We start from the raw sequence: 27,571 nt of genomic DNA on the forward strand, positions 1-27,571 counted from the left end.
TAACAAGGTAAAGTTTTATTGACTTATATTACATATATGTGTGTGTAGGTGTGTGGGTGTATCTGTGTGTGCGTCTGTATAAGTGTGTTGTATGCGAGAGAAAATACGCTCGCAAAAATTTGCGTGGTTTGCCACTGGAAGATAGAATCCCTAACCCTCGGGTATAACCTACTCGATGAATTACGATTAGGAGCTCTCGTGTTAATATTTTGTATTCGAACGATCGACGTTCGATTTCGATCTTTCCTCAAAGCTTACGTTACAAATACGTTGATCGTGAACGACATTTCGAATGTAGTATACAGAGGAGCATCGCGTCGTACGATCAAATGGTTCGAGACGATTAACTCGGAATGGGCGGAGGTGGTTGGGGATTGAAGGTAATTGGCCGATACGTCTTCTTCTTCGTAAAAGGTTGGACCCCGTTTAGTTTGAAATCGTGTGTAGGATTCCTCGGTCGTTTCGCTGGTTCCACTGGAGTCTCCTCTTCCGAGGTTGCCGCGTCGTCGCTTCGTTCTGGACTAGCCGACCTGCTTAACGTTCGTTTGCTCTTTTGTCTACGTTCCATCTCTTTCGTTCTCCGGTCGCGTTTCGAATCGACAGAAAAAGTTCGCGATTAAACGAATCGACAAATCGATATTTCGATAGATTTCGGTTATCGCGTATACGTTCAATTCACAGAAGGACTTTGTCTACATAAAACCACGTGACTGCGAAAAAATATCATTGGCCCGCTAACAGAAGTGTACTCTAGGACCTACGTACGATAGGTCGACATCACTATAAATTTTTTTTCGTGACGATTTTTCATTGGACTTACCTTACCTAAATACGTTTTTAGCCTTAAAAACGATGGCAGACATTCCGTTAGAAAATTGTCACAAACTAGAGCTACTTCAAAAGGAAATAGCAACTTGTATGTTGTATCTGGATCTTGTCGGGGCATATCTTTCTGCCATTTCGATCCTGCCGCAGTCACGTGGCTTTGTTGTCACATACTCCTACGAGTTGAACGAACTATATGTGCAACCGATTTCGCTCTCAGAAGCACCGACCACGTTTTCCAAGCTTTCGAACTTTTTCTGCCAAAATTCGCTCGAGGTAATCGAATCGAAACGTCGCCTCATCGAATCGACGCTCATTGTAGAAAACATTATATCGATTCGAATATTCGCGTGGCACGTGTAGTACTCTCGACGGGTCTATTCGCAAACGTTAATTTCCAGAAACAACGCATCGATTCGAAGCTCAATAACACGCTTCCTAGGCATCCATCTACACGGTACTTTTGCTAGAGTTCTCGCAGATCCATGCGCAATTAGAAGCATTCTCTCGCTTAGCTTTAGTGAAGCGTTGTTAGATGACTAGAGGCGTTAATATTACGCGTATGTAATAATATATATATATATATATATATGAAATATATATATCATGCCCACCTTAAAACCCGCATGAAACGAAAAATCAAAAAGCCAACGATTAGTTAACGAATCCCGTGAGCTTAACGAAAGAAGTTTATGCTTTCGCGCGGGGGATCGCGAATTACAGTATTTATTTGTCGAGAACCGAGCACGTCGCCCACTATTTCCGATTTGTTTCTGCCCTGCGCAGACGAGAGCGAGAAAGAGGGGCCGAAGGTGAGCGTGGATCGGTACGAGACGGACGAAGCATCCATACTTTGTCTCGCTCGGTCTTTCGGTTACCCGATACTTCGTCCTTCGCGCGCAATGACACTTCAATCTGTCTCGTGCCCCGTTCTCTTCCAAACCTTCCGCCTCCCTTGATTCCATCCCACTCTCGCCTTCGTCGCGAAAGAAGCGAGAAAACGATCGTTCGAGAATCGCGTTCCCTGTACGGTATATAGTAGAGAAGTTGCCCGTCTGAACGAATAAATACTGCGAGCGCAAAGGTCGAAGAACTCGAAGGGACGCGAGCAAAGAGGAGACGCACACGATGCTCGCGGATCGGTTCACACACGTGCATGCATACTGTGGCAAAAATTGGGAGGCGACACTGTTTACAGAGATTTCGACGTTGAACTCGTGGGAGATAGCGTGGTTGTAAGCGAAAACAAAGTTCAATCGAGAGAATCCTCGCTGTCGCGCGTGCAGGGTCCAAGGATAGCACGCATAGGTTAGGTAACTACGTTCGACGCGGTTGCGACATCGACTGAAGCGGGGATCGAGGCGTTTACCACGGGCATCGTTGAACGTACCTAGATCGATGTGATTTGCTCTTCCCTCCAGTCTCCCGGGAATGAGGCCTCGTGTTCGGCTGCGAGAGTTCGCTGTCGCTGCTCGCGAACGAGGACCTAGCTATCATCGCGCCGTGAGCGAAATCTTTCCTACGAAACGAAACGATCGCGATTAGATCGTTAACGATCTCGGTCCAAGAAGTGTTCCTCGACGAAGGAACACCTACGCTCGAGCTTACCTGTAGTTGTCGGACCTGGGGGTAGAATTGGACGTTACAGGTTTACCAGGATGTACGTTCGCGTCCACGAACACGGGGGAACTTTTAGGAATATCGCAAACGATCTTTGGATGGACGGTAGTTTGTTTGTATTCTAGATTCGACGAGGCGTCCGGGGCCCAGTCGTAGTATTTAGGTCGGTAGCTGATCTGCTCGCCACGGCGGTGCTTCGAGTCTGAGGCCGAACCCGAACCCGAGCCAGAGCCAGGCTCCCTCTGTCGATGGAACTCGCTACCCGCATCGAAGTTCTTCCCAGGGGTCGTTACCAATTTTCCAACCGGTAACCAAGTTGGGGAGGAAGCTGTAGAAGAAGGAGCGCCATCCGGTTCAGCGCGCGATAACTGCGAACCGTCCCATTCGACGGCCGGCAGAATACTGGAAATATTTATTTATTTATAATTAGAGAAACTCGATGTATTCACGAAAGTAATAATATTCTCGATCCAAGGAAACAATGCACGACAAAGAGCCGTATACAACGGTTAAATATAGCATTGTGACTGTATCTGTGCCAGCGCTGTCCAGCGTAGGGGCTCCTCGCGAGCCTGCTTCCCCCATTTTCCCGTCGCGCATGCTAGTGTCACGTACGGAGCGGGAGTGGGGGAATCCTAGAGATCTCGCGAGACCTGGCTCGGCAGCGCTGATCTCCTGTTCTTTACTCACTTGAAGTTCTCCTCCATTTCCTTGAACAGACGCAACTGTTGCCTGATGTTTGCCTTCTCCTTCGCCCGTTTCCTCTGAAACTCCTCCTCGACTTTCCGCATCGCCTCGAGTTCACCCTTCCTCTGACGTTCCTTCGCCTCCGCCTCTCTCGAAAGCTTCTCGGCCAATCTGCGTCTCTCAATCTGTCTCACCGTCGACTGGAAGGTGAACCGTCTGCTCTTCGACTTGCTCTTTGGTTGCGGTTTCCTCTCCTTCGGGTCCGGGGACGGTTCACTGTTGCTCTCACGCTTACAGGGGGACGAGTGTCGTCTCTGTTTCGGCTCGCCGTTGTTCTCGTACGATTCGACGTACCGCATCTCGTCGACGGTTCTGGAGCTGTTCAGACCGCCGACGCACGACCTCGAGTTCTTGGAACGTCGTTTCGTCGAGGCGGCGCGATCGTTCGTATTCGCGGTATCTTTCGTGCGAGCCTTCTCGCGACTCGTCAACTCCTCGTGTCCCGTGGACGTCATCTTTCTACCGTTCAGGCTCAGCACACGATGTTCCGCCTCGTTTGACTCCGGCAGATACATCACGTGGCCTCCAGGTGTCAAGTACGAGAATGACGGTGGTTTCATGATGACCGGGAAGTCGTTGGCTTTGTCCTCTGAGGCTTCCTCATCGGCTGGGTCATCCTCGACCTCGTCGTCTCCCTCGGCGTCACCCTCCTCGTCTTCATCCTCCACTATGTCGTCATCCTCGTCGTCCTCCTCGTCGTCGTCGTCGATCTTATGGTCCACGATCTCTTCTCGATCGTCCCCGTTACCCGAGGCTCGTTCACGGGCCACGAACGGTTTCCACACGGACGTCGCGACCCGTGTCACCTCGACAACTTGATTGTGCTGCAAGGAGGTGGGTGCACTGGTCGACAGGAACCAATTGTCATCGAGGACATCCGACGTGGACTTTCTGTGGATGTCGTGTACCCCGATACCGAACGCCCCGGACACCGATCTTTTTAGCTTTTTCAAAGAATTGAACGCTGAACCCTCTCTGGGCTTGGTCTCGGGGGCGCAGAGGTACGTTCTAGCGTCCTCCCGGGGCAACGAGAGTGAGAAGACGTGAGCTCGCGGGGGATACTTGAGCGGGGTAGGTAGAGGAGGTGGTGAGTCCACCCCAGCGTCGCTGCTGGACTCCTCGCCCAGGTCTTGTTGCGGCGTCCAGGTAGGTCTTGTGGCTGGGGTCTTCATTCTGTTGATGGTGCTCACGTCCAAGGAATCCTCGTTCACTGCCCCAGCGTCACCGGATATCCCGGAATCGCCCGACTTGTCGTGCAGACTACGTGGTCCCAGCGCAAGCAATGGCGGTGGGGGTGGCGGTGGCCTCGAGAGACGCTCTATGCGTTCCTCGAACATCACCTGAAACCCGACCAACTTTCGTTATCATCACCGATTAATTACCCCAACAGATAGGGTAATCAAACTCCGAAGAATAAAATCCGAATTGATGAGCTTTATAAGGAAGCAACACGACTCCTCTTACGAACCGGGATTTCCTCGCTAGCTGTGCTCATGCTCGGTCCAGGTGCCTCCAGAGCGGACAACAGTCTCCAAGCAGCTGACGGAGAGAATCTTGGAATTTCCAACTGCTTTTTCGGCAAAGTTGGTCGCAGTTTCAGCGAGATGTCCTCTACCACGTTCCGTCCCTGAAATATGGTGAACGGTTGTTAAAATTGGGGTCGTCTGGGAAACAAGTAGCGCGTATAGAACAGAGTACGAGAAAATCGATTAAACCTGTCTTCCTCGGATCGCTAATCGACAGGTGTTCACCGAGCCTTTTCATTAAGTCTTGTTAACTTTCACGCGTCACTTGGCCAGTGATTCGATTTTTCCAGTTTCGCAAAAAGCACCGTGTTCCAGATTTAATTGTATCGTTTTCACCGGCACTTGGCACGGTCTTTCAAGAGCACAGCACGTTATCCTGGCAACGATCTTCGGCTCGCTACGCGTCGTGCCTCTTTGCGCGTTATTAAAGGTTTTCGTGCGAAATCGTGGCTGTTAATTAGCAAAATAAACGATATCCCACTCACCGAGTTATCGTCCGTGTCGTCGGCCGTGTCCGCGGAAGACCTACCGTCTTCCCCGTCCCGGAACTTGGTCCGCGTTTCCTGCTTCCGGTGGTGCACACTGTTGCGGGTCTCGCTCGTGAGGATCTCGTTCATGCCGAAATAGAACGTCTTCGGTGCCGACTGCGCCGACGAGGCGAACCTAACGATGGACGAGAAACAATTCGTTGATCATTTTCGAGCAAAACTCGGTCGAACGTTTGCACGCGATAGGAGAATGAAAGAGGATGTACCGTTCCGGGACGAGAAGTCTGTGAACGGAACGGGGCGAAAAAGAATAATGTAACTTACCTTTGGCAAATCTTTCTAACACTCTGGGTACGTTATAGTCTACCTTAACATTTGTAACGAGAGTCTAGCTTGACATTTGTAACGAAAGTCTACCTTAACATTTGTAATGAGAGTCTACTTTAACATTTGTAACGAGAGTCTACCTTAACATTTGTAACGAGAGTCTACCTTGATATTTGTAACGAAAGTCTACCTTAACATTTGTCTTTGCAACACTCTGGGTACGTTATAGTCTACCTTAACATTTGTCTTTGGAACACTCTGGGTACGTTATAGTCTACCTTAACATTTGTCATTAAAGAACGAAAGAGTGGAGACAAGAGAAGTCCCTAGGGGACACAATGTTAAGAAGACTACTTACTAAAGACACCAAGTGATCAACTTCGATTAGAATGTGCTTTTGCAGTACCTAAATGATACGTGTGAGATATTAGGTGTCCTTATAAATCCTTAGGTGAGGATTAGTAGTCATAGGGATGGATGTATTCTCTTATATCCTGTATCTTTTTGTCCAGAAGGTGATGAAGGAAGAGTGAGTGAGTGAAAATAGAAAAAGGAAGTAAGAATGTTTCATCCCAGGGCTGCTAGTAAACTTGTCAGTAAGGCCTACTAGCCTTATACCCTTGCCTTATACCCTAGGACATTAAGAGGTAAAGTTTCCCTCTGACAGCTGGTGCAGGAGATATCACCACATACATATCACTTTGCTCTTACCGACTCACCCATACCAGCCACTGCAAAAAATAAACAAACAAACTTACTGGTCGTCCTCTCGTCGACGTTCCTCCAACTTCGCCTCATCGGAGAACCCAGGACCGAATTTCGTTTCCGTTTTCTCAGCTGCGACTAGCGGCCATTTTTCTTCGACAGATTGTTTACGACGATTGCTGGCCAGGTCTTCGTTCCACCATCTGGGATCCGAGTTCTCCTTATCCCCAGCCTTCCGCTCAAGAGACTCTGGAGTGCTGGCCCTGCCCATGACCCAACCACGACTCTCCTTCCCAACACGCGTCAGTGGTCTTTCAACCGCGTTTCTACCAACCCCAACATCTCCACGTTTCTCATGTTTGGCACTTTCGTTGTTCCTTCGACGACGATCGGTCACCTTCCTCTCCAACCTCTCCCTCAATGGTTTCCTAGCCTCGTCCCTGTCAGGACTGGAGGCTCTCTCCCCAGGTTTAGCCTCGCAGTTCGATCGTTCCTCCAACCGTTTGCCTCGACTCCTGCACTTTGGAGATGCCCGTTCCTCGCGATCCTGTCTCTCCTCGGTCTCCCGTCTCTCTGGACTCTTCTCCACGCGTCCCTCAGCCACGCAACCAACCGATACGTCCAGTCGTCGATCCAGAGATCTGAACTCGGTGGTGGACTCGCAGCCAGTGAAGTCCAGCTTATCACGCACCCTCCTGGCTACTTGGATCAGCTCAGCCTGGAACTCTGGACTGCTCATGCTCCTCTGGAGCGTGTTCTTCCCGTCGAAGAGTTTCGAGCGTTGTCGATGATCGTCCCCACGACGAATCCTCTCACGATCCTGCCATTCGGGGATGCTGGGAGTCTCGTTGCCCCGACGTTGGTCTTGTTTCGGTTCATTGTCCAGGATACCGGTCTCTCGTCCGCGTCCCCGATCGCGATCGAATGCTCGGTTTGGGGCGGACAATTGCCAGCTGACCTGGGCCTTCTTGGTCTCTGCTCGGGTCTTGAACAGACGGGAGCGTCGCGGCGGTGGCTGGATCTCTCGTTCGAAACGACACCTGGCGTCGTGGGCGCAACGAGGATCATTGGGCGTCGCCTCGTTCGCCATCTCGAGCAACGTCGGCGGTGCTGGAGCTTTGTACTTCTTCCTAGCCTTGTATCTGCTCTCCACGCGCTCCTTGGCATCCCTGTCGATCCGACGACAACTAGAGGATCGGCCATCCTCGACGTCGATCGATTTCCCAGGGTTAGACCGCGCCTGGAGAGACGTGACCACGTCCGGGGAGTAGCGAAGGTCTGGCTCGCTACCGAACCTCTTCAGGTCAGAGACGATCTCGGGTTGTTTGGCGTCGGATTGGTAGCGTCTGCAGTGGCGTTCGATCCTCCTGGAGCGAGGCTCGGCGACGTTCGACGCCGAGGTGCTCCTGCCACGGAAGGGACCATCGTGCTGAAACATCGTCTAATCTGTGATGGTTCTTTCTCTTTGTTTGAGGGCAGTTTTGCTTCGAGAGGGATCACGTTTTGTTGGGATGTGTATTGTCCGTGAGAAGAAGGTTGACGAGTGGCTCGTGTACCTCCACTCTAATTCACAATTCACCAGCTTCGGTCTAATATAACTACAGTCAGTATTGACTGAGATAGTGGTCCATAAGGTGGTGTTGAGATCTAAACACTCGTTAGCCTTCTTCTCACGGTTGGACAGTGTCTACTATTGGGGAACTGGAAAGATGTCACCTGGTTTAAGAGAAGTGCGACAGTGGTACTTGTTTAAATTTAGGTAAAAGGTCTCTGGAGCTAAAAGAGCTCGAATCTCGAGGCCCTAGAGAAGGGAAGGGTGCAAATGTAGCGAAAGTAAGCGAGAAAGAAACAATGCGCGGAGTGGAGATGACTTTGAGCACTTGAAAAATTGTAAAAAAAAACGAAAAAATTTCAATTTTCGAAAGTTTCGATTAAATCGGTGACCTAAAGGTGACGAACTCTTCTTGCACGTACTGGACTCCACGATCGGGCTCACATGCCTCGACCTCGTCCTCTTTCCAGCTCCTACCAGTAGCCATAGCTCAACAAGTGTTTTAGGATGGTGAAGGCATTGAGAGTGGGGGGAATGTGTTGGAACGAGACCAGGATATTGGACTATTGGCCAGACAAGTAGACTGTCGGGTCAAGGACACTTTCTCACGGACGAAGATCCACTTTTTTACCTTCTCTCTTTGGGTGTCACCGTTTTTGTAAACGGAAATGCCTATCTCGGAGTGAACGTACACGACAGAGACAGAGAATGTTATCCTCTTCGACTAGACAGTTCACTCGACCGCGATTTTGGCCAACAATGTCATTCGATACTGTTTCAAGGTCATGGAAGGATAAGAAGAACCTCGACTCGTCGAACTATAAATATACGCGAGCTGTGCTATACGCAATCCCTCGACACAACCACAATAATCGCTTCTATCCACGTGTGTCGATATATCGAGGGAGGTATCCGTCGTTATAACGAGGTGCACGTCTCTATCTCCTAGGGGACACTGTAACCCGCAACGACACGATCTACGTACGCGAGTTATACTATACGCACCCCTACAACACAACGACACCTCCTGTGTCGTTATATCGAGGGAGATATCCGACGTTACAACGAGGTACGTGTCTCTATCTCCTGGAGCACACCGTAACCCTCAACGACACGATCTACGTACGCGAGTTATACTATACGCAACCCCACAACATAACGACACCACGTGCGTCGTTATATCGAGGGTGATATCCATCGTTACAACGAGGTACACGTCTCTATCTCCTAGTGGGCACCGTAATCCGCAACGAGACGATCTATCTAGGTCGAGAGGGTACCCGCAAATACACGGTGAGCTCGTAGCGAGTGTTTTACCTTGCCGAGGTCGCGCGAGGACGCGAACGTCGGTGGTCTACGGCCGCTTATGGTCCCGCCGTTGTGAATGATGCTCCCGTTGTCGGTGGCGCGCAGTCTCTGATTGGGTGGCTCGGGCAGGACCTTCCGCGCCGCGGTAGGCTGCTGGGACCGATGCCTGGCGAGCTCCCGAGGAAACGACTGGGACCACCCGCGGCTCGTTTCCGAACCCGGCAGCCCGTTCGAGCACATGGACGCGGCATGTTCGTCCCGCGAGTTGTTGCTCCCATTGTTGCCCATCCTCGCGTCCTTCGCGTTGCCGCCTCCTCACGAGAAACGCGACCCGTCCGCCATCGCGCATCTGTCACACCAGAAACGTGCGATAAACCTTCAAGTTGTCCCCCATTCTCTCTCTTTCTCTCTCTCTTTCTTTCTATACATATAAATATATTTGTAATAAGGGTAGTATATAAATCATTTATATATATATATATATATATATATATAAATAATATGTGTCTACCATTAAATAAATAAGGGTAGTATATAAATTATTTATATATATATAAATAATATATGTCTACCATTAAATAAATAAGGGATATCTTATCTCTTAAGAGATAAAGATATATATATATATTCTCTCTCTCTCTCTCTCTCTCTCTCTCTCTCTCTCTCTCTCTCTCTCTCTCTCTCTCTCTCTCTCTCTCTCTCTCTCTCTCTCTCTCTCTCCTACAAAGAGTAATCTATCGAAAGGAAGCAACGATGACGTCAGGGATGTCAGAAGTTGCTAACTAATGCCTGATGTTTGCTTTAAGGACCTTCGAAACGTTTACCTACATTCCTTTCTACCTTTTCACGAGGTCACGCGATACCTATCCTCGTGCTTCGTACCGAATTGCATTACTATGCGTTTCTTTGTACTTTTTTGTATTCACTAATTTTGTATTCTTCTATTCAGAGTTCATTGCACCGTTTTGAACGCGATATCACCGTGTATCGAGACAAACTTTACATCGTGATCTGAATTAACAAAATCGTCGAACTTATTTTTAAAAATACTTTGCAAAAAGTTACTCTGTAAAAGTTGCTCAGAATGTCGACCTTGGCCCTAGACCAGATAATCACCAAACACGTAATCTTTTCTCGGGACGAATTCCTCGCGTCGATGTGAACCAAAACATCCTTTCCCTTTCGGCCAAATCCAAGGATCAGTTACGAGAGGGAAAAGTTGTCGAGAGTCTCTCGATCTTGAAGTGTCCCGTATAGTACGTGGAACCTTTTGCTCGCAGAGCCACCGTGTCGAAAAAGAAGCTTTCACTTTCGAAAACCGTGACGGTGGATCACTGTTCGGTCTCGATGAAAACCGTGTATCCACAGCGCGAAGGGCTGAAAGGGAAAATTCACGAACACTGTTCGAGAGAGACGTCAAGGGGAACGAGCACATGGACGCGGAATCACCTGTTCACAGGAACAGGGTGAGAGGTGTCGGGTAACCAAAGAGGTACGAGACACACCAAAGACGATCGAATTGTACTCTATAAAACACTGATTTTCCTCCTCTGATATTTTTCTCTAACTATCTCTACAATGAAGATACAACCGGGAACATTTTATACATTTAGGGGGTCGAGCCATTTCGAACTTTAGCTATATATTTTTTCACAGTTGTGCTAAAAAAGAAAGTACGGTCCTACGAATATAGTACTCTATAAAACACTGATTTTCTTCCTCTGATATTTTTCTCTAACTACCTCTACAATGAAGTTACGACCGGAAACATTTCATACATTTAGGGGGTCGACCTATTCTGAAAGTTGGCTATATATTTCCCCACAGTTGCGCTAAAAAAAAAGTACGATCCTACGAATATTGTACTCTATAAAACACTGATTTTCTTCCTCTGATATTTTTCTCCAACTACCTCTACAATGAAGTTACGACCGGAAACATTTTATACATTTAGGGGGTCGAGCCATTCCGAACTCTAGCTGTACCTTTCCCCACGCTTGCGCTAAAAAAAAATTACAATCCTACGAATATAGTACTCTATAAAACACTGATTTTCTTTCTCTGATATTTTTCTCCAACTACCTCTACAATGAAGTTACGACCGGAAACATTTTATACATTTAGGGGGTCGAGCCATTCCGAACTCTAGCTGTACCTTTCCCCACGCTTGCGCTAAAAAAAAATTACAATCCTACGAATATAGTACTCTACAAAACACTCATTTTCTTCCTCTCTCATTTTCCTCAAATCGCATCCACAACGAAGTTACGCCCGTTACACGACACACGTTGTGGAAGAAGGAGCACAGAGGAAAAGACGTTTACCCCTCGTAGCGAAGAGTCGTCGAACTTGTCGCGAAAGACTCTCTCTCTGATAGATAGATCGTTCCTGGTTCGCGTCGATCCCGAACTCGCGTCCGTTTTTTCGATCCACGAATCGATTTTGAAAGCTTCCGGCCGGTTGCCAGCGGGAAACGGGGATCCGCTAGAAGCGGACCAAGTCTTCTTCTTCCGAGTTCTACCTTCCTGACTGATTCGAGATCGAGACGGGCAACGTTCCCCGCTGGCTCGTCCATCGAAGCGAAGCGAAGCGGCAGGCAACCGAGATACCAGCGATAACGGGTTTTGCCTAACGGTTTCGAATTGGTTCGAGAGACGCGATAAATCGACGAACGACCCAGACCGGATCGCGACGCGGTAGATCACGCGTCAACGGAGACGCGCCGCGGCCATGGCTACCCGTGGTGACACACCCGGTGACGGATCCCACCGAATGGAAAACGAACAGTCTGAAGAGTACTACATCATTATGACCATACATCCTCACGATTTGAACGGTGCATGTGCATTCAACGATCGCAATTCCGTTTCCAAATAATGGATTTCCGATGTGGAAAACCATGTGGATTCCAGGTGGAAAGAACGTTCTCTCGGTCAGGTACCGAAGGACGTTTAACGTTTATTAAGCGGTGTGAGCTCGTACGACGAGACGGTACAAACTCTACGGAGTGGTCTGGGAAATTGTTTCGGGGCGTGACTTCGTTGTGGAGGCGGTTAGAGGAAAATGACAGAGGAAGAAAATGAGGGTTTTGTAGAGTACTATATTCGTAGGAGTGTACTTTTTTTGTAGCGCAAGCGTGGGGAAAGATATAGCTAGAGGTCCGAATGGCTCGACCCCCTAAATGTATAAAATGTTTCCGGTTGTAACTTCATTATAGAGATAGTTAGAGAAAAATGTCAGAAAAAGAAAATGAGTGCTTTATAGAGTACTATATTCGTAGGACCGTACCTTTTTTTTAGCACAACTGTGAAAAAATATATAGCTAAAGTACGAAATGGCTCGACCCCCTAAATGTATAAAATGTTTCCGGTCGTAACTTCATTGTAGAGATAGTTAGAGAAAAATGTTCAAGAAAGAAAATGAGGGTTTTGTAGAGTACTATATTCGTAGGACCGTACTTTTTTTTTAGCGCAACCTTGAGGAAAGATATAGCCAACATTCGAAATGGCTCGACCCCCTAAACGTATAAACTGTTTCGGTTCGCACCTCCATTATTGGTGCAGTTAGAGAAAAATGTCCAAGGAAGAAAACGAAGTCTGAAGAGTACTAAATCATTAACACCATAAATTTCCACGATTTGAACGTTGCATGTGCATTAAACGATCGCAATTCCGTTTCCAAATAATTCCCAAAACCTCGAAACAACTTCCCTGGAACAGAACGGGAAAGAAATGACGCAAAAATGGGAAAGTTTCCGAGTCAGTGGACGCGATTGCGATCCCATCGACTTTACCGAAAGCAATTACGAGGACGATGACATCCCCGCGCGGAAAGAACGGTGCACGCCTGGCTAGGTTCAGCTTCGAGAGGTATCGCGCGGCGACACTTTTTCCCTTCAATCGTTCTCGGCGATCGTAGGTCGCTTCGAAAGCACAGCTTAAAGTCGGACAAGCCGGGAATCTCGCGTGCGCGATCGAGAACACGCCGCGGGGTAAGGAACGCGAACGCGTGCCATTCCGCGTCGATCCTCCTCTGAAAACGTAAAACGCGACGTTGCGTAAAGCCGAAGAGAAAGTTGCCCGAACGCGTACCAAGATGCTTGAGAGCGTATCGTCCTTACGTTTCATCGCTTTTTTTTTCGTCGTTTTATTTCGACGACGGTATATACACATAGGTTCCCTGTTTAATGCGCGCGTGAAACTTTCGAAGAAGACGGATCCGTAACGATCGCGCTCGATGGAGTTTCGAACGCCACGCGCGCGGGCTTCTGGAGTTTCTAAAATGGCTACAGAGTACGTGCACTACGTTGCACTACGGTGCACTACGGTGCACTACGGTGCACTACGGTGCACTCCAGTTCACGAACGGTGACTACTTGGGGCACGGTAGCTTGAGAAATTTACAAATTGACGTTTTCCATCGTGAAAAATTTAAATTAATCCGGACAAATTGCATGGGGAGATTGTTAATATTCCAGCTAGTAATTAAATATCTAATCAATCAAATGGGGAAAATCTCAAACAATTTTGAAATTGTTAGTGTTTCATCTCGTAATTAAATATTTGATTAATCTATTTTGAGATTGTTAATGTTCCATCTCGTAATTAAATATCTAATCAATCTATTTAGAGATTGTTAATGTTCCATCTAATAATTAAATATCTAATCAATCTGTTTTGAGACTGTTAATGTTCCATCTGGTAATTAAATATCTAATTAATCTCTATTTTTTTAGTTTCAGTTATTTTCAGTTTATCGAGACTTCTTTATTGTTCATTAACTCGAAATCAACGCCAAGGTGGTGTCACTGGTGACTTACAACGATTAGAATTCTAATACTCGTGAACATTTGAACAATGTTACTCTCGGTTAGTGATACTACGAAATAACAAACGATACTATGGAATAACGTTTCCCAATTATCGAATATTTCTATTTTTTACAATACGGTACATTTTCATGTATGGAAAATTGACGTGGCGGTCAACTTATTGACATCGCTTAGACGTGGCCTCCTTCAGACTGGTTAGGTACGAGTTTCGCAGTGTCGATTCAAGGGGATTGTTATTTCGAGCGTACTGGAATCTAATCGAGGTGCTTGGCATTCTACCGGAACGTGCCCTCTAATGAGAAACTATGAAAGATTTTAGAGAAATCCCGATTAATTAATCCTGAGCGATGGTACGGACTGTGATAGTCACTTTTCGTTTGGAACATGGAATGTGAGAGTCACCTTCGGTTAATAACGTACACTGTGAGAATCTCCTTTGTACAATAATGTACACCGTGATTATTACTTTTAGGTCGTACCATGGACCGTGATTATTACTTTTAGGTCGTATCCAAGGAATCGTGATTATCACTTTTAGGTAATAATACCAATCGTGATTATCACTTTTAGGTAATAATATGGATTGGAGTTGTTGCTTTTGGGTAATAACTTGAACTGTGATCGTCAGTTTTTAGGTAATAACGCGGAATGTGAGAGTCTCCTTTATGTAATAACGTAGACGGTAATTATTAATTTTATGGTCGTACCGTGAACCGTGATTATCACTTTTAGGTAATAATACGAATCGTGATTATCACTTTTAGGTAATAATATGGATTGGAGTTGTTGCTTTTGGGTAATAACGTGAACTGTAATTAACAGTTTTTTGGTAATAAGATGGATTGTGATTATTATTTTTAGGTAATATTATGAATTCGATTGTTGCTTTTAGGTAATAAGATGGATTGTGGTTATTATTTTTAGGTAATATTATGATTTGGAGTTGTTACGTTTAGGTAATAAAACGGATTGTGATTATTATTTTTAGGTAATATTATGATTTGGAGTTGTTACGTTTAGGTAATAAAACGGATTGTGATTATTATTTTTAGGTAATATTATGATTTGGAGGTGTTACGTTCAGGTAATAAAACGGATTGTGATTATTATTTTTAGGTAATATTATGAATTGGAGTTGTTGTTTTTAGGTAATAACGTGGATCGTGAAAGTCTCCTTTATATAATAACGTAGACGATGATTATTAATTTTAGGTGGTACTATGTACCGTGATTATTATTTTTAGGTAATAGTATCGATTGGAGTTACTGCTCTTGGCTAGTAACACAAATTATGATAATTAACATCTGGTACCAGCATAGACCGCAATTATTACTTTTAGGTAATAATATGAACCGTAATGGTACACGTTTTACAATAATATTCTATTACTTATTATTACTTTTAGGTAATAATACCAATCGTGATGATCACTTTTAGGTAATAATATAGATTGGAGTTGTTGCTTTTGGGTAATAACACGGATTGTGATTATTATTTATAGGTAATATTATGAATTAGAGTTGTTATTTTTAGGTAATAACGTGGACCGTGAGAGTCTCCTTTATGCAATAACGTAGACGGTGATTGTTAATTTTATGTTCGTACTATGTACCGTGATTATCACTTTTAGGTAATAATACGAATCGTGATCGTCACTTTTAAGTAATAACACGGATCGCGATAGTCGTCTTTACGTGAGAACAGAGCTCGTGATTATTATCATTAGGTAATAATAATGTAGACTTCGATGGTGACTCTTGGCTAATAACACGTATACTTGTTATCACTTTTAGGTTGTAATATCGACTGCAATGCTCACCGTTAGGTAATCGGTGTTAGATTCGAAGACACCTAACTCAACGTCTAACAGAGAGACGAGGACGATGTTCGGCTTATGAAAGTAACGGATTGCGAGGAAACTACAATGTAAGCATCATTGAAGATTAAGTCCAACATGCGGTCATAGGTGTTGTGGAATTCCATTGCTTGGTATTAAGTAGGTCGAGAGCCTCGACACACTAGAGGCTGCTAGTGTTTCGTCAGTATTGGAAGATGTTTACAACGAGAAGCCAACTAGGTGAAACGTAGTCACCGTGTATCTACATTCGTACTACTGCTGTTGTTGTTTCTTTTATACTCATTTTCACGAAGATTGTACAACCTTGTACACCTAGCGAAAAAAAGGTTTAACGATCGCCCAGGAAACTCTACCATATCGGTGGAGCTCACGTGCACAGTGTTTACCTCGATGGAAGAAAGTAAAAAAATTCAACAACCTCTTTTGCAATATTATTGAGTTGCTTGGAAAGTCGTTTAGTTTTTTTTTTTTTTTTTTTTGGTGAAAACGAAGGTGTAATTTAATCTTATTCAATTGTATATTCTCCATTTTGGAAAAGGAAATGAATTTACGAATAATGAAATAGTAACGAGATATTTTTATGTACAATTTTTTGATACACTTTATCAAACACGTGGTGTTATTTTTTAATTCGATTTTTACGAATTGAGCAATTTTAATGCAACACTGAGGAATTGTTCTGGTTTTTCGTGTAAAATGTTTGTCAATTTGGAAGGGACGATTTTTTGAGAATGTACCGAAAGAGAAATAAAAATATTTATCTCTTAAACCGAGACGTACGAAACGATCGCTATAATTCTTCAGGTACTTCGAGAAAACTGATTAGATTCCCTTGAGGATAAATTAAAACTTACGAAAATGTTATTTTTCGATAAAGAGTAAAACTAAGCCCAATTTTTCTTCGAGGAAAATTTTTTTAAAAAAAGACTACGACAGAGGTCCACGGTCGATTAATTTAGAAATAATTATTTCTCATCTAAACGTACATACCTTCGAAATTGGTTAATTTAATAACTGAAATAGAAATAATAGTCTCTCCCAAATGCTCGTAACGACAAAGCTACTTACATACCTTCAAAATTAATTAATTTAAAATTAATAATCTCTCCCAAATTCTTGTATCGATAAAGTTACGTACATACCTTCAAAATTGATTAATTTAGAAATAATAATCTCTTGTATCGACAAAGTTACGTACACACCTTCAAAATTGATTAATTTAGAAATAATAATCTCTTGTATCGACAAAGTTATGTACACACCTTCAAAATTGATTAATTTAAAATTAATAATTTCCCGCAAATACTTGTATCGATAAAGTTAGGTGCACACCTTCAAAATAGATCAATTTAAAATAAATAATCCCTCCCAAACACTCGTATCAACGAAGCTACCTACCCACCTTTAAAACCGATTAATTCAAAACAAACAATTTCTCAGCCAAACCCTCTTGTCGACAAAAGCTACATACGTACATACCTTGAAAATTGCTAATTCGACAAACCAAATTGATACATTTCCACGGTATCCGTACTCTCCCCGCAAAAAAAAGAAAAAAATAAAGAAACACACTATCTCGAAACTCCGTTGAAAAATTCCATCGTGATTGCCGCGCGCTCCGAAAGTAAGAATTTTTTCTTCCAAGCGACCGTGTACCATCAACGAACTAGAACCGGGCGCTCGTGAGTTACTCACCGAAATCGTGTAAATTCGTTACCAGGATCCGACGGTGGTTGCGCGTGTTGTACGCGTGCGTCGCTGGGCAGCGCGGCTGCGTAGCCGGTCGGCGCGCCCGTGACAGGTGGATCGAGAAAGGAAGAAAAACGTGTGACCGATCGGATCGGATCGAATCGGATCGAGGTCGCGGTCCTCGTGCGAAAAAGAAAGTCTTCCTGGGGCGCGGACGAGTCCGATCCGGTAAATCCGGTGAGAGCGGACGAGCCGCGACTGGCTGTCAGCTCGTTTTTTGCGTTCTCTCCTCCGTTCTCTCTTCGCTTTCGACACCGAGCTGCCGCGTCGATGACCGAAATTCGTTTAACGAGGTTCCGCACACGGAATCCGTAAAGAATCCGAAAGTCGGCGAACCGGCCCGCGAGCCACACGGAAGAGACGCACCATTGGACGTGTACCACCCTACGAGCGATCCGCGAAAACGTTCCACGCACGACGATAGTGTATTTTTCTTTTTTTTTTCTTTTCTTTTCTTTTTTTACGCGTATACGCGCGACCGAGGCTACGCGCGCGTACGAATTTCGCGCGAACGATCTCGCGACGACTACTCGGTGCGCGCGAGCGAGCCAACGAGCGACCACCTGAGTAATACGCGCACCGATCTCTACGGCCTACATTCCAGCACTTGGAACGTTTCTAGAGATCGTCGTTGCGTAAAGTGAGGAGGACGCGCGCGGGGACGCGAAAGCCGCGGTGCCACGCGTCTCGCGAGGTCTTCGTACGAGGGAATCGCTACCGAATGATCGTCGATGCTCGCCGGTGATGATTCGGGGAACCGGGGGATCTGTTGTCTCGGGAGTGGGTTGGAAGATTCGGGCGGTGGGTTCGCGATGAGATGATTTTAAATGGGTAGGGGGGTAAGAATCGATACGGAATCATTGAGAGTCATTGTGTTTGATAATTTGGGGAGGGATCGGTTGTTTTGGGAGTGGGTTAATGGGTCGGATTACTGATGCGGAATCATCAGGAGTCATTGTGTTGATGATTTGGGGAAGTATCAGTTGTTTTGAGAATTATTTAGAAGCTTGAGTCGGTAGTTTTGCGATAAGAAACTTTTAAATAAGTAGAATCCAAAAATCGATTTGGAATCATCAGGAGTCATTGTGTTGATGATTTGGGGAAGTATCAGTTGTTTTGAGAATGATTTAGAAGCTTGAGTCGGTAGTTTTGAGATAAGAAACTTTTAAATAAGTAGAATCCAAAAATCGATTTGGAATCATCAGGAGTCATTGTGTTGATGATTTGGGGAGGGGTCAGTTGTTTTGAGAGTAGGTTAGAAGCTTGAGTCAATGAATTTATGATGAGAAGCTTTCAAATGTTGAGTAGAGTCGAAGAATCGCACCAAAATGATTGCGAATCATTGTGTTGATGATTGCAGAGCGATTAGTTATCTTCTGAGTAGATTAGAAACTTGAGTTGAAGGATTTAAGATTCGAAGCTACCAACTATTAAGCAGAGCCAAAGAATTGCTACAGAATTGTCGTGAATCATTATGTTAATGATGTTAGAATTATTTTCGGAGTAGAACAGTTCCAATTGTTTGCAAATATTTCAGGAAAAACTGTACTTGGAAAAAGACAGTACTTGCAAGTAGAATACTAATTGAGTAAGTTTGTTTTATATTAAATGTGATCGAAAAGGTTAGGTCTGATTTAGACCTATTTGAGTAGGTTAGGTCTATGATCGAGAAGGTTAGATCCAATTTAGATCTATTTGAGTAAGTTAAGTACGAATTACATCCGATCGAGTAGATGAGGTCTGTGTTAGATCTGGTTGAGTAGGTTAGGTCTGTGTTAGATCCGATTGAGTAGGTCAGGACATTCACGAGTGTCGGTGTTTGGAATAAATAAATACCGTTTACGAAGTAGAGTAGCGCCTTGCATAATGTTCGAAAATCGGGACTCCGATTATCAATATGCCGGGCACGCTTAGAGAACGTTTTGTCGAACTGAAACGGGACACTCGAAGTGGGGATAATGAATGGAAGACAATGGCTGAAGTTAAACCAACCGTGTTTTATGTTCGTAAGTAAATGCGTCACGCCTTAACAATTAACCAAACCGTTAAGTTTTCCTTCCTCGTTCGTGTTACAGTCAATGTTTTATGTTTTCGCTTTTCACAAACACCAACATCTTGATAAATAAATCGCGATCGGAGCTTCAAAAGTGGGCTGTGCGCCACTGACTGACTACCACGACGATGAAAGTAAACAACTCGCATTGTTCTATCCTGAGAAGTTGATACATGGTATAGAGAGACTGTACCGTATACATTCGTGGAAACGATAGTAGCGGGGGCTGACTGCCGATCACGAATCCGAGCAACGCATTCTGCGCGTAACCGAGACGTCTACGAGAGTAATATTTCTTCCCATTGAAAATTCTCCGTGAAGCACCTCGATGTAAAATATTACTTCTTACGAGCAGTGTTCGAACCCTTTAGGTACGACGCATCAGATACAGGTACTCTAGGGTACGAAAGCTTCACCGCGACGCACCGTTTCGCACGACTGCTCTTTCGAGAGAATCTCGGATACTGGAGGTCCGCGAGCACGCGTTGAACCCGATACGCGCAACACGGTTTTCGGGGAAAAGGCGAACGAAGGACGAAGCAAATGAGCCAACACAGTCCCGTGTTGTCGGTTTGCTCGTACGACGATTAGTCGCGGATCGTTAGCTCGGCTTCACGGAACGCGAGCAGCCCGAATAGTTCCACGATCTTGGATCAATCTTACGCGCCGGACCTTCGCCTCGATTTCTCTCGTAACGGTCCAGATGTTACAAATTTCAGACGATACCGTAATTGAGCAGACCGTCCGCGTGACGAGAAGCCACGAGATTTCGCGGAACAAGGACGTCGAACGACCGTGAACAATTTTTTCACAACTTCAAGCAATGTTCCAGTCAAACGGAACACGGAAGCGATCGTTAAATCACGCTGCGAAGAACTCGACGACCGTCGACAAAAGGCCACCAGGTTGTTCTTGCGCCTAATTATCGACAATTACGATCGTCGAAGGGCGATTCTCGAGTTTCGGGCGAACGAGATAAAAGCAAACCGCGCGAAACGTTATCCACGGAACGAGAATAGCGACCGGGGAAGGAGAACGAGCGAAACGCGTAACCGGTTATCGTTTAACCGCCCTGTAATCGTTGGGTCTTCTTGTCTCTTGCTCGCACCGGAATTCCGATTTTTTCATTTCCTCTTGCCCCACGAACGACCGCCTTGTTCGAACTCGTCGCTACAACGACGATCCTCGATCCAGATCCTTGCGAATACGGACAGCGGGATAAAAAATTCTAAATAACCTACAAAACTCTACCGTCCGTACCACCGTGTCGGTAACACGGCTCTCAAGGAAATTCTAAAGGCCTCCCCACTCCCCGTAATACTTATTATCGCGTCTCGTAGGTGGAGCGCGAAAATTTCCAAAAGGAACGATAATTAGAGGGTAAATAACGTTCCGCTGGTTCTCGGTTGAAATCGGCGACCGAGCGAATTTTCCCTCGGCTGGCAAAGGCGAATTCCGCGCATTCCGTGACTCGACGTCGAAGCAAGGGGGGAAAAAAAAATCGTCGACTTATCGAGCTCGAGGTTGTCGAGAATGTGCGCGCCGATACGCCATCGTGCGATCGTTTCTCCCGTGCCGACGGATCGGAACACGCCGCGCGCGTCGCCCTTTCCGTTTCGCTTCGCGGAGCACCGTTTTCGGAAACACGTTGCCACCGGTACACGATTAATCCGCCACGCGGTTTCGTTCGAGAAACGAATAGACCGGGGGAAACGGTCGGCGAAGAATTCTGCGCGAGGGACCAGGGGAACAGAAGGAAGGGCGCAGAGGGGTGGAGAGCGGCAGGATGTCAAGAACGAGCACGGATGGGTTTTATTCGCGAGGCATTTGGGTCAGGCGCAGTCGCGCAAGTGCACCGCGGCGCACCCATTCCATTGGCACCTGCGCGCATGCGCTAGCTGACATCCTAGTACTCGCTACTATCGAGGAGGTTCGATCGGCCACGAGCGAGCGTCGCTCCTTCGTCGATCGATCCGCGGATGGGATACAGAAGGAATACAGAGAAGCGGAAACACCGTGGGGGATTGACGGGTCGATCTCTCGGATGGAATCGCCGGCTGCGTCGTGTCGTGTCGTGTCGCGTCGCGATGCGCGTCGCCATTAGAAATCGGTGAGCGTAGTTTCTCAGGAATTTTGGTATGCGGAAGGAAAGCTGCGAGGCGAGGGTCGAGGAGTGATTGAGCGAAAGGTGGAGGGAAGAGAAAAGACCAAGTGACGGCGGTGTGCTAGCGTGTGTTGCACTGGGCACGTATCCGTGTGCGTTCGCGGAGTAGAGTGGTAGTTACCGGGAAGAGAGAGAAAGAGCGAGCGAACGAGAGGGAGAAACGCAACGATGCGAGAATGGAAAAGAGCACGGAAGTTTGGGCGCGAAGCAGAGGTAGATGGCGTTCGGTCGTTTGGATACTCGATGCTCGTGCAATGGGCTGCGGATCGCGGATCGCGCATGCACACGTACACAGGGCGAACACACGTGCGAACACCGATCACCGTCGCGATACCACCATTCCAGTGCGCTCCTTTCTCGCGGTCCGCACACTTCAATGCGCATGTGAGCGCACATTTTCTGTCCGACAGCTTGCCAAGCACCGCGAACGCGTACCTGCGCGGCACGCATTTTTTTAAACGTCTTTATAACACAAATTGCTGCCGAAGGCTACCTCTAAACCTGACCTCGAACGATATTGCAAAATCAAAACAAACGTGGAATCAGCTGGGAAATCGTTGCACAAAATTCTGTGGGACGAAAGATCTAGTCATTTACGTGAGCAAGGGGGTTATTATGGGATATTAACATACCAAAATGAAACATAATTCTTGAGCAATTTTGAATAGCGACATCTGGAAAGCTAAATGCAAAGGTGTTCTTTTATTTACAAGTTACATCGTACACAACTTTAACTTCATTTTTATCTTTACAATTGTCGAATATCTACGCTCGATATTGCCCCCTTCTACCATCCTACAAAAGCCCGTTAAAATCGGAGGGGGACAGTGCGAGTACTTCTCTCGCGAAACTCGCGCCGAAAACCGCGAATTGCGCGCGCGCGCGCTCCGCGAATCGAGATACACGCTTTCGCGGAACATAGCGTCCATTGCGAAACTTCCTGTGTCTGGCATGCGCGCGCACGATCTTCGATAGCGACGTAGAATCGGACGTTTCTCAACCGCGCTTTTTCCCGCGTACCCGTTCGATTCCACAAAAGACCAACGTGAACACCGAACGAATTCCGCGATGTCGTTGCATATAACGTTCGTCGTGAAATTAGCGGAGTCGAGGCGAACACCTTTCGTCAACCGAGTTAAAGGCCGTTGTATGCGTCGACTCGTTTTCAGCGAGATTTCCGCGGCGATTGACTCGCTTGATCGCGTAGAGTGTAACGACTCTATTCACTATGACGTGGATTGAACTTCTTATTTTTGCTATCGAACGAAGTATCCGTTTAAGACACACGTATACATTTAAACATATGCTTGTCGAAGTTCCTCAATTTACTGTAACCGAATTTTCCGTGTACGCGTCTACTTGCGAATCTTCGACACTTTCTTCTTCGTTACATGTGTTATTATTATAGATGTAAACGCGCATTTTAATCGTCCTACTTGGCGTACCCGATCGCGATGAACCTGCCCATCCGTTCGTAAGACCAACGTCGAGAACCGGTCGTTGGGGCCCGATCGTCGACATCGCGGCAAAGCGAAAGCGACTGCCGCGATCGTCGTTCTAACCTATGACCCGGGCGCGGATACCATTTCGGGTCGTACCGATGACGACCGACGCCCCCGAAGGTTTTCGCAGTGGGTGTTTGACGCGAGTAGGCGGTTGTCTACCGGCGTAGATTGCACAAACAGATAATTCGATGAGCCGTCCTCGACGCTGACGGACAAAGAGTGCGAGCCGACGAAAAGTGAAAGTTGCCCGCGCGAGAGAACGTCGCGAGCGATCGTTGTAACGGTGCCTGAAATTCGAAGGCGGTGTATTTCGTCGGGGTGGGAGGGGGGCTCGACTAGCGACGTCTGGCGCTTCCGTGGGAAACGTCCCGTAGACGTCCGACGGACGCAACGCTTACAACAACGGTTCACCGTTGGAAAATTCGTGGCTCGTTTCCCTCCCGACGAGTAAAGAAACAAACGTTACTCGAAGGAAGGGAAGCTGCAGTTGAACGGGATTCCGAGGGAAAGGAAGTTAAACGAAACGAAACGCGTCGTTGCAGGGCCGTGAAGAAAAGAAAGAGCTGCAAATCGCGACGGTTCGCTGCGCGAGAGACTGTGCCGCGTTCTCAGGGAAGCCGAGAGAAAGACGATTCTTTGCGACCCGTGAGATACCTTCTCGTTAATTAGAGGCAAAACGACGAACGAAAGCCCGATCGCGCGTAACGAGCGAACGCGATATACCTACGCGTAGTCGCCCACAGGGCGCGGTCTCGCAGATCGATCCTTTTCTCTCGACGGTCGATCGAGTAATTCCCAGCTTTCCAGCGACAAAACGGGCACCGACGATTCAATCGAAAGCGGGATAGAGGCCAATAAAGATCGCGCGAGTCGATGGCTTGCTCACGCTACATAAACACGAAGTAATGGTGGGGATGAGTCCGTTACTTGAATCGGCCGTAGAAATTGTCGCTCGAAAGCGGGAATCACAGTCAATTACTTAACCGTTCTTACGCGTGTCTCTCGTTTTATTTTGCATTTAATTGTTCGCGCAGTATCTCGAGGTTGGGTTCAGGCCTCACCTCTACGCATCGTTATTATTGTCACGGAATTATTATTTTCACTATGACCTTCGATCGAACATCTCTATTAGAATTAATCTTGCAGTCCTTCTTTTTTGCATAACGTTCCGGTTTTTCCTCTCTACTTATTCTTCTCTAGGTTCTATTTCGTTTACGTTATTGTCAAAAATATTTAAATAGTATAATTTAAATAATATATTGTAAAACTTATAGTTTCTTACCAATTATATCATGTGTTACATGCACAATTATTGTAGAATGTGCGAGCAGTGCAATGAATGAATAAAAAAAAAAATATTATTTTGTTCCCGTTCGATACGTTACAATAAAGACGGAAAAACGTTGTAAAAACGGAAAGAAGGAACGATCTTCGACCGAGAACCGACTCCACGAACCGGTAAGAACGAAACGGTGCAACGAGGCGGACCGGTCTCGCAATTTTCTCGCCAAAGCGCGACGACACTTTTACCGCCTTTGACGGAACTCGATCGAACACGAAAACGGTCATTCGCAGTGTCGATGGCATCCATTGCTCGCGGAGGAGAGGGGAGAGAATCTAGTCTGCCGTGAACACGGAATCCGCCGCTACGAAAGAATCACGAGCTTAAATCGGTCGTTATTCGTCGAGATACTTGAACGAAGAAAACCACCGCGTCGGCACTTTACTCGCGAGAATATGCGCGTGTTACGCAACCCGACGCATTGAAATAATAATGCTCGGCCTTGCGAAAAGTGCCTCGCCTTCTGCACCGCCTCTTACAGATTCGTTCGAAGACCGATCGAAAGTTGCCTCGAAAGCGAACGAGTGTGTAAACGCGGATTCGCTCGCAGACGGCGCGTGTCATTGGTCCAATCAAGTAGGAATATTAGTTGGAACATGGAATTCCCGAGATGAAAATAGATACAGGGGCGCTACTTTTCCCATAGGGGGAATTCACTAAGCCGACAGAGGGCTCACGCGACGCGTTACGCACTGATTTTAATGAGATCGTAGACGGAGAAAATTCTTCTCGTAACCTAATTCGAATGACCTCTACGAATTATAATTTTTTGCCAAAGTGTATACATTATTCAAATGTTCATGGTCGATGATTTTAATAAGAATTGTAGAAAATTTTGACCCGTACACGTATTTTTAACAAATAGTAGATTTTACATCGTTAAATGTGTGTAGAATAAAAAGTATATACAATAATTTGCACAGAATCTCATTACGTTAACGATAATTACATCTTTTTTTAATCTCTATATATCCTGCGTGTGCTTTAAGTACGGCATTAGTTTTTTTTAATAACATCTCGATTAATACCGTTCCATTCATCTCGTAGAATGTTTTACAACTGTACGACTCGTACGTATACGACTTTAAACCCTTTTTTTCAACAATGCAAACATATCAAACATAGATGAATTATTTTTTAATTCTCTATCGATAAAATCGATGTATAACGTACCATGTGGTTCCATTGGTAAGTGTAAACAAAGCTCGCGCTCGCGGCATAAACGTTGAGCGCGGAGCATATAACGGGGCAACGTCACGGCGTGTTAACGTTCTTCTGATTTCGCATGCGTGCTATTCGCCGACTACTTTTCGGTATAATTTTTCCGACCGGTGCTACCGATCCCGACCACGTCGTATGAGCCTAAGAAATCTGTAAGACGACCGAGCAGCTTTCTATCCCCGCGAAAGGAAACGTTTGCCGTCGAAACGATCGGTTAGATCGCGCGGGAGAACAAAAGAATCTCGTTTGGAAATCAAACGTCCGCGGCACGCGTTTTCGCTGATCGTTCGAGCGAGCGGCACTCGTTCGGTTCAACCAAACGACCGTAATATCGTGGCCGCTTTCGTTTCGTCGCGCTCAACGAAATCACGCGCATTGTCTTCGGGACGAGAACGCGTTTTCTTCCGCGAGCATTGTTTCCCGCCTCGGAATCCTACAATACGACATACGTGCACGACTTCCGGGCAAACTCGTCGCTCGTTTCGGAACGCAAGCACGAACCGAGGAAATCGGTCGACCTGCGAAGTAACTACGAAACAACAAACCGTTGGAGTCGATTCTCCGTCCGATTTCAAAACGATCGATACCCATGAGTTTGCATCAACGGTTCAATATCTCGACCGATTGCTCCTAATCATGTGCATTTGGTTATTGGTATCGTTTTTTCAATCACACAGAATGCAAACTCGAAAACGCCGCGACGATAATCTTGCCGGGGTCTAAGATTTTACGCAAAAAAAAATCCGGTTCGTGGAGTAATTTCGTTCGTTTTTGCGACCGAACCGTTCAATCCGAGTCAACGGAACGTAAAAGTAGTTTTAGGGAACAAACGTTTGTATACACACCGATTGTCAATTCCACCGGGCTCTTCGTTCCACTTTTCTTTGCTTCTCACCGAGTCATCCCACGTAAACGATCGAAATCACACGGATGTCACTGCGTAGACAAACCGAATACAAGTCTCAATCAGGGTGACAAGGCCACGTAGCATCGAAATCGTCTAACTGTCCACTGTTTCGAGTTGTCTGCTGGTAACGTTGTTCGTTCTCGTGGCAAAACTCGCGATGCACTGAAGCACACGCGCGTTCGCGGGATCAAATCTCGAATGCGCAACGCCGCGATTACTCGAGATATATTTTACGATCGTACGCGCAACGATTTCTCGATACCTTCGTTCGTACGTTCGATATCGTTCGACGTTTGCTTATAACGTCAAAGAAGCGGAGACGTTGCGCGGAAAGCGGTGTGAAAGATTGAGAGGAAAAACAGAGAATAGCGGGAAAGTGAATGAGTGAGTAATAATACGAAGAACGGAAAGGAAGAGAAAGAGGAAAGAGGAGGAAAAAGAGAGCGAAGATTGAAAACGTGGTACGGCACAACGTATCGAATGTTCGACGTCTCGAAGAGAAGTGTGATTCGCGCGTTCGCTATCCTCGAGCGCGACGCGAAATCGGGACTGAGCGTCGACCCTCAAATCCCCACCCCTAAACTCCGACTAAAACCGTTCTCCTACCTCCGCTCGGAACTTTAGCTACCTACCTTGCTCTGTTCCCCACTACCGTGTAACGCGTCGCGTTTTCCCTCCCTCTCGCTCCTTCACGCTGCTAACCTTTTCCTCTCTACATTCCTTTTGTCGTGGCTTCTATTCGAGTATGATTTCTCGTTCGAACGAGATACGTATAGCCATCTCGCGCTTCGATATATTTATCTACAGAACGTGCGATTCGTTGGTAATTTTAAAACAATGTT

At 46.2% G+C, this 27,571-nt stretch overlaps 1 protein-coding gene across 2 annotated transcripts; it reads right to left on the minus strand.

The window, feature by feature from the left end:
• On the minus strand, positions 1 to 27,532 carry LOC143146446 (uncharacterized). 2 transcript variants are annotated; one of them, XM_076310776.1, is made up of 9 exons: positions 26,668 to 27,532; positions 9,108 to 9,447; positions 6,292 to 7,667; positions 5,204 to 5,381; positions 4,661 to 4,819; positions 3,136 to 4,532; positions 2,434 to 2,847; positions 2,216 to 2,344; positions 1 to 530 (listed from the first exon to the last, which is right to left on the minus strand). In XM_076310776.1, exons 2-9 carry the CDS (start codon positions 9,384 to 9,386, stop codon positions 344 to 346), a joined length of 4,119 nt encoding a protein of 1,372 aa, XP_076166891.1. In that variant the 5' UTR covers positions 9,387 to 9,447; positions 26,668 to 27,532; the 3' UTR covers positions 1 to 343. The 2 variants fall into 2 exon arrangements, with proteins under 2 accessions (XP_076166891.1, XP_076166890.1); XM_076310775.1 differs by having other exon boundaries at positions 6,292 to 7,679.
• Positions 27,533 to 27,571: the final 39 nt, after the last annotated feature.

Source organism: Ptiloglossa arizonensis, chromosome 4 (assembly GCF_051014685.1).
Source record: "Ptiloglossa arizonensis isolate GNS036 chromosome 4, iyPtiAriz1_principal, whole genome shotgun sequence".
NCBI lineage: Eukaryota > Metazoa > Arthropoda > Insecta > Hymenoptera > Colletidae > Ptiloglossa > Ptiloglossa arizonensis.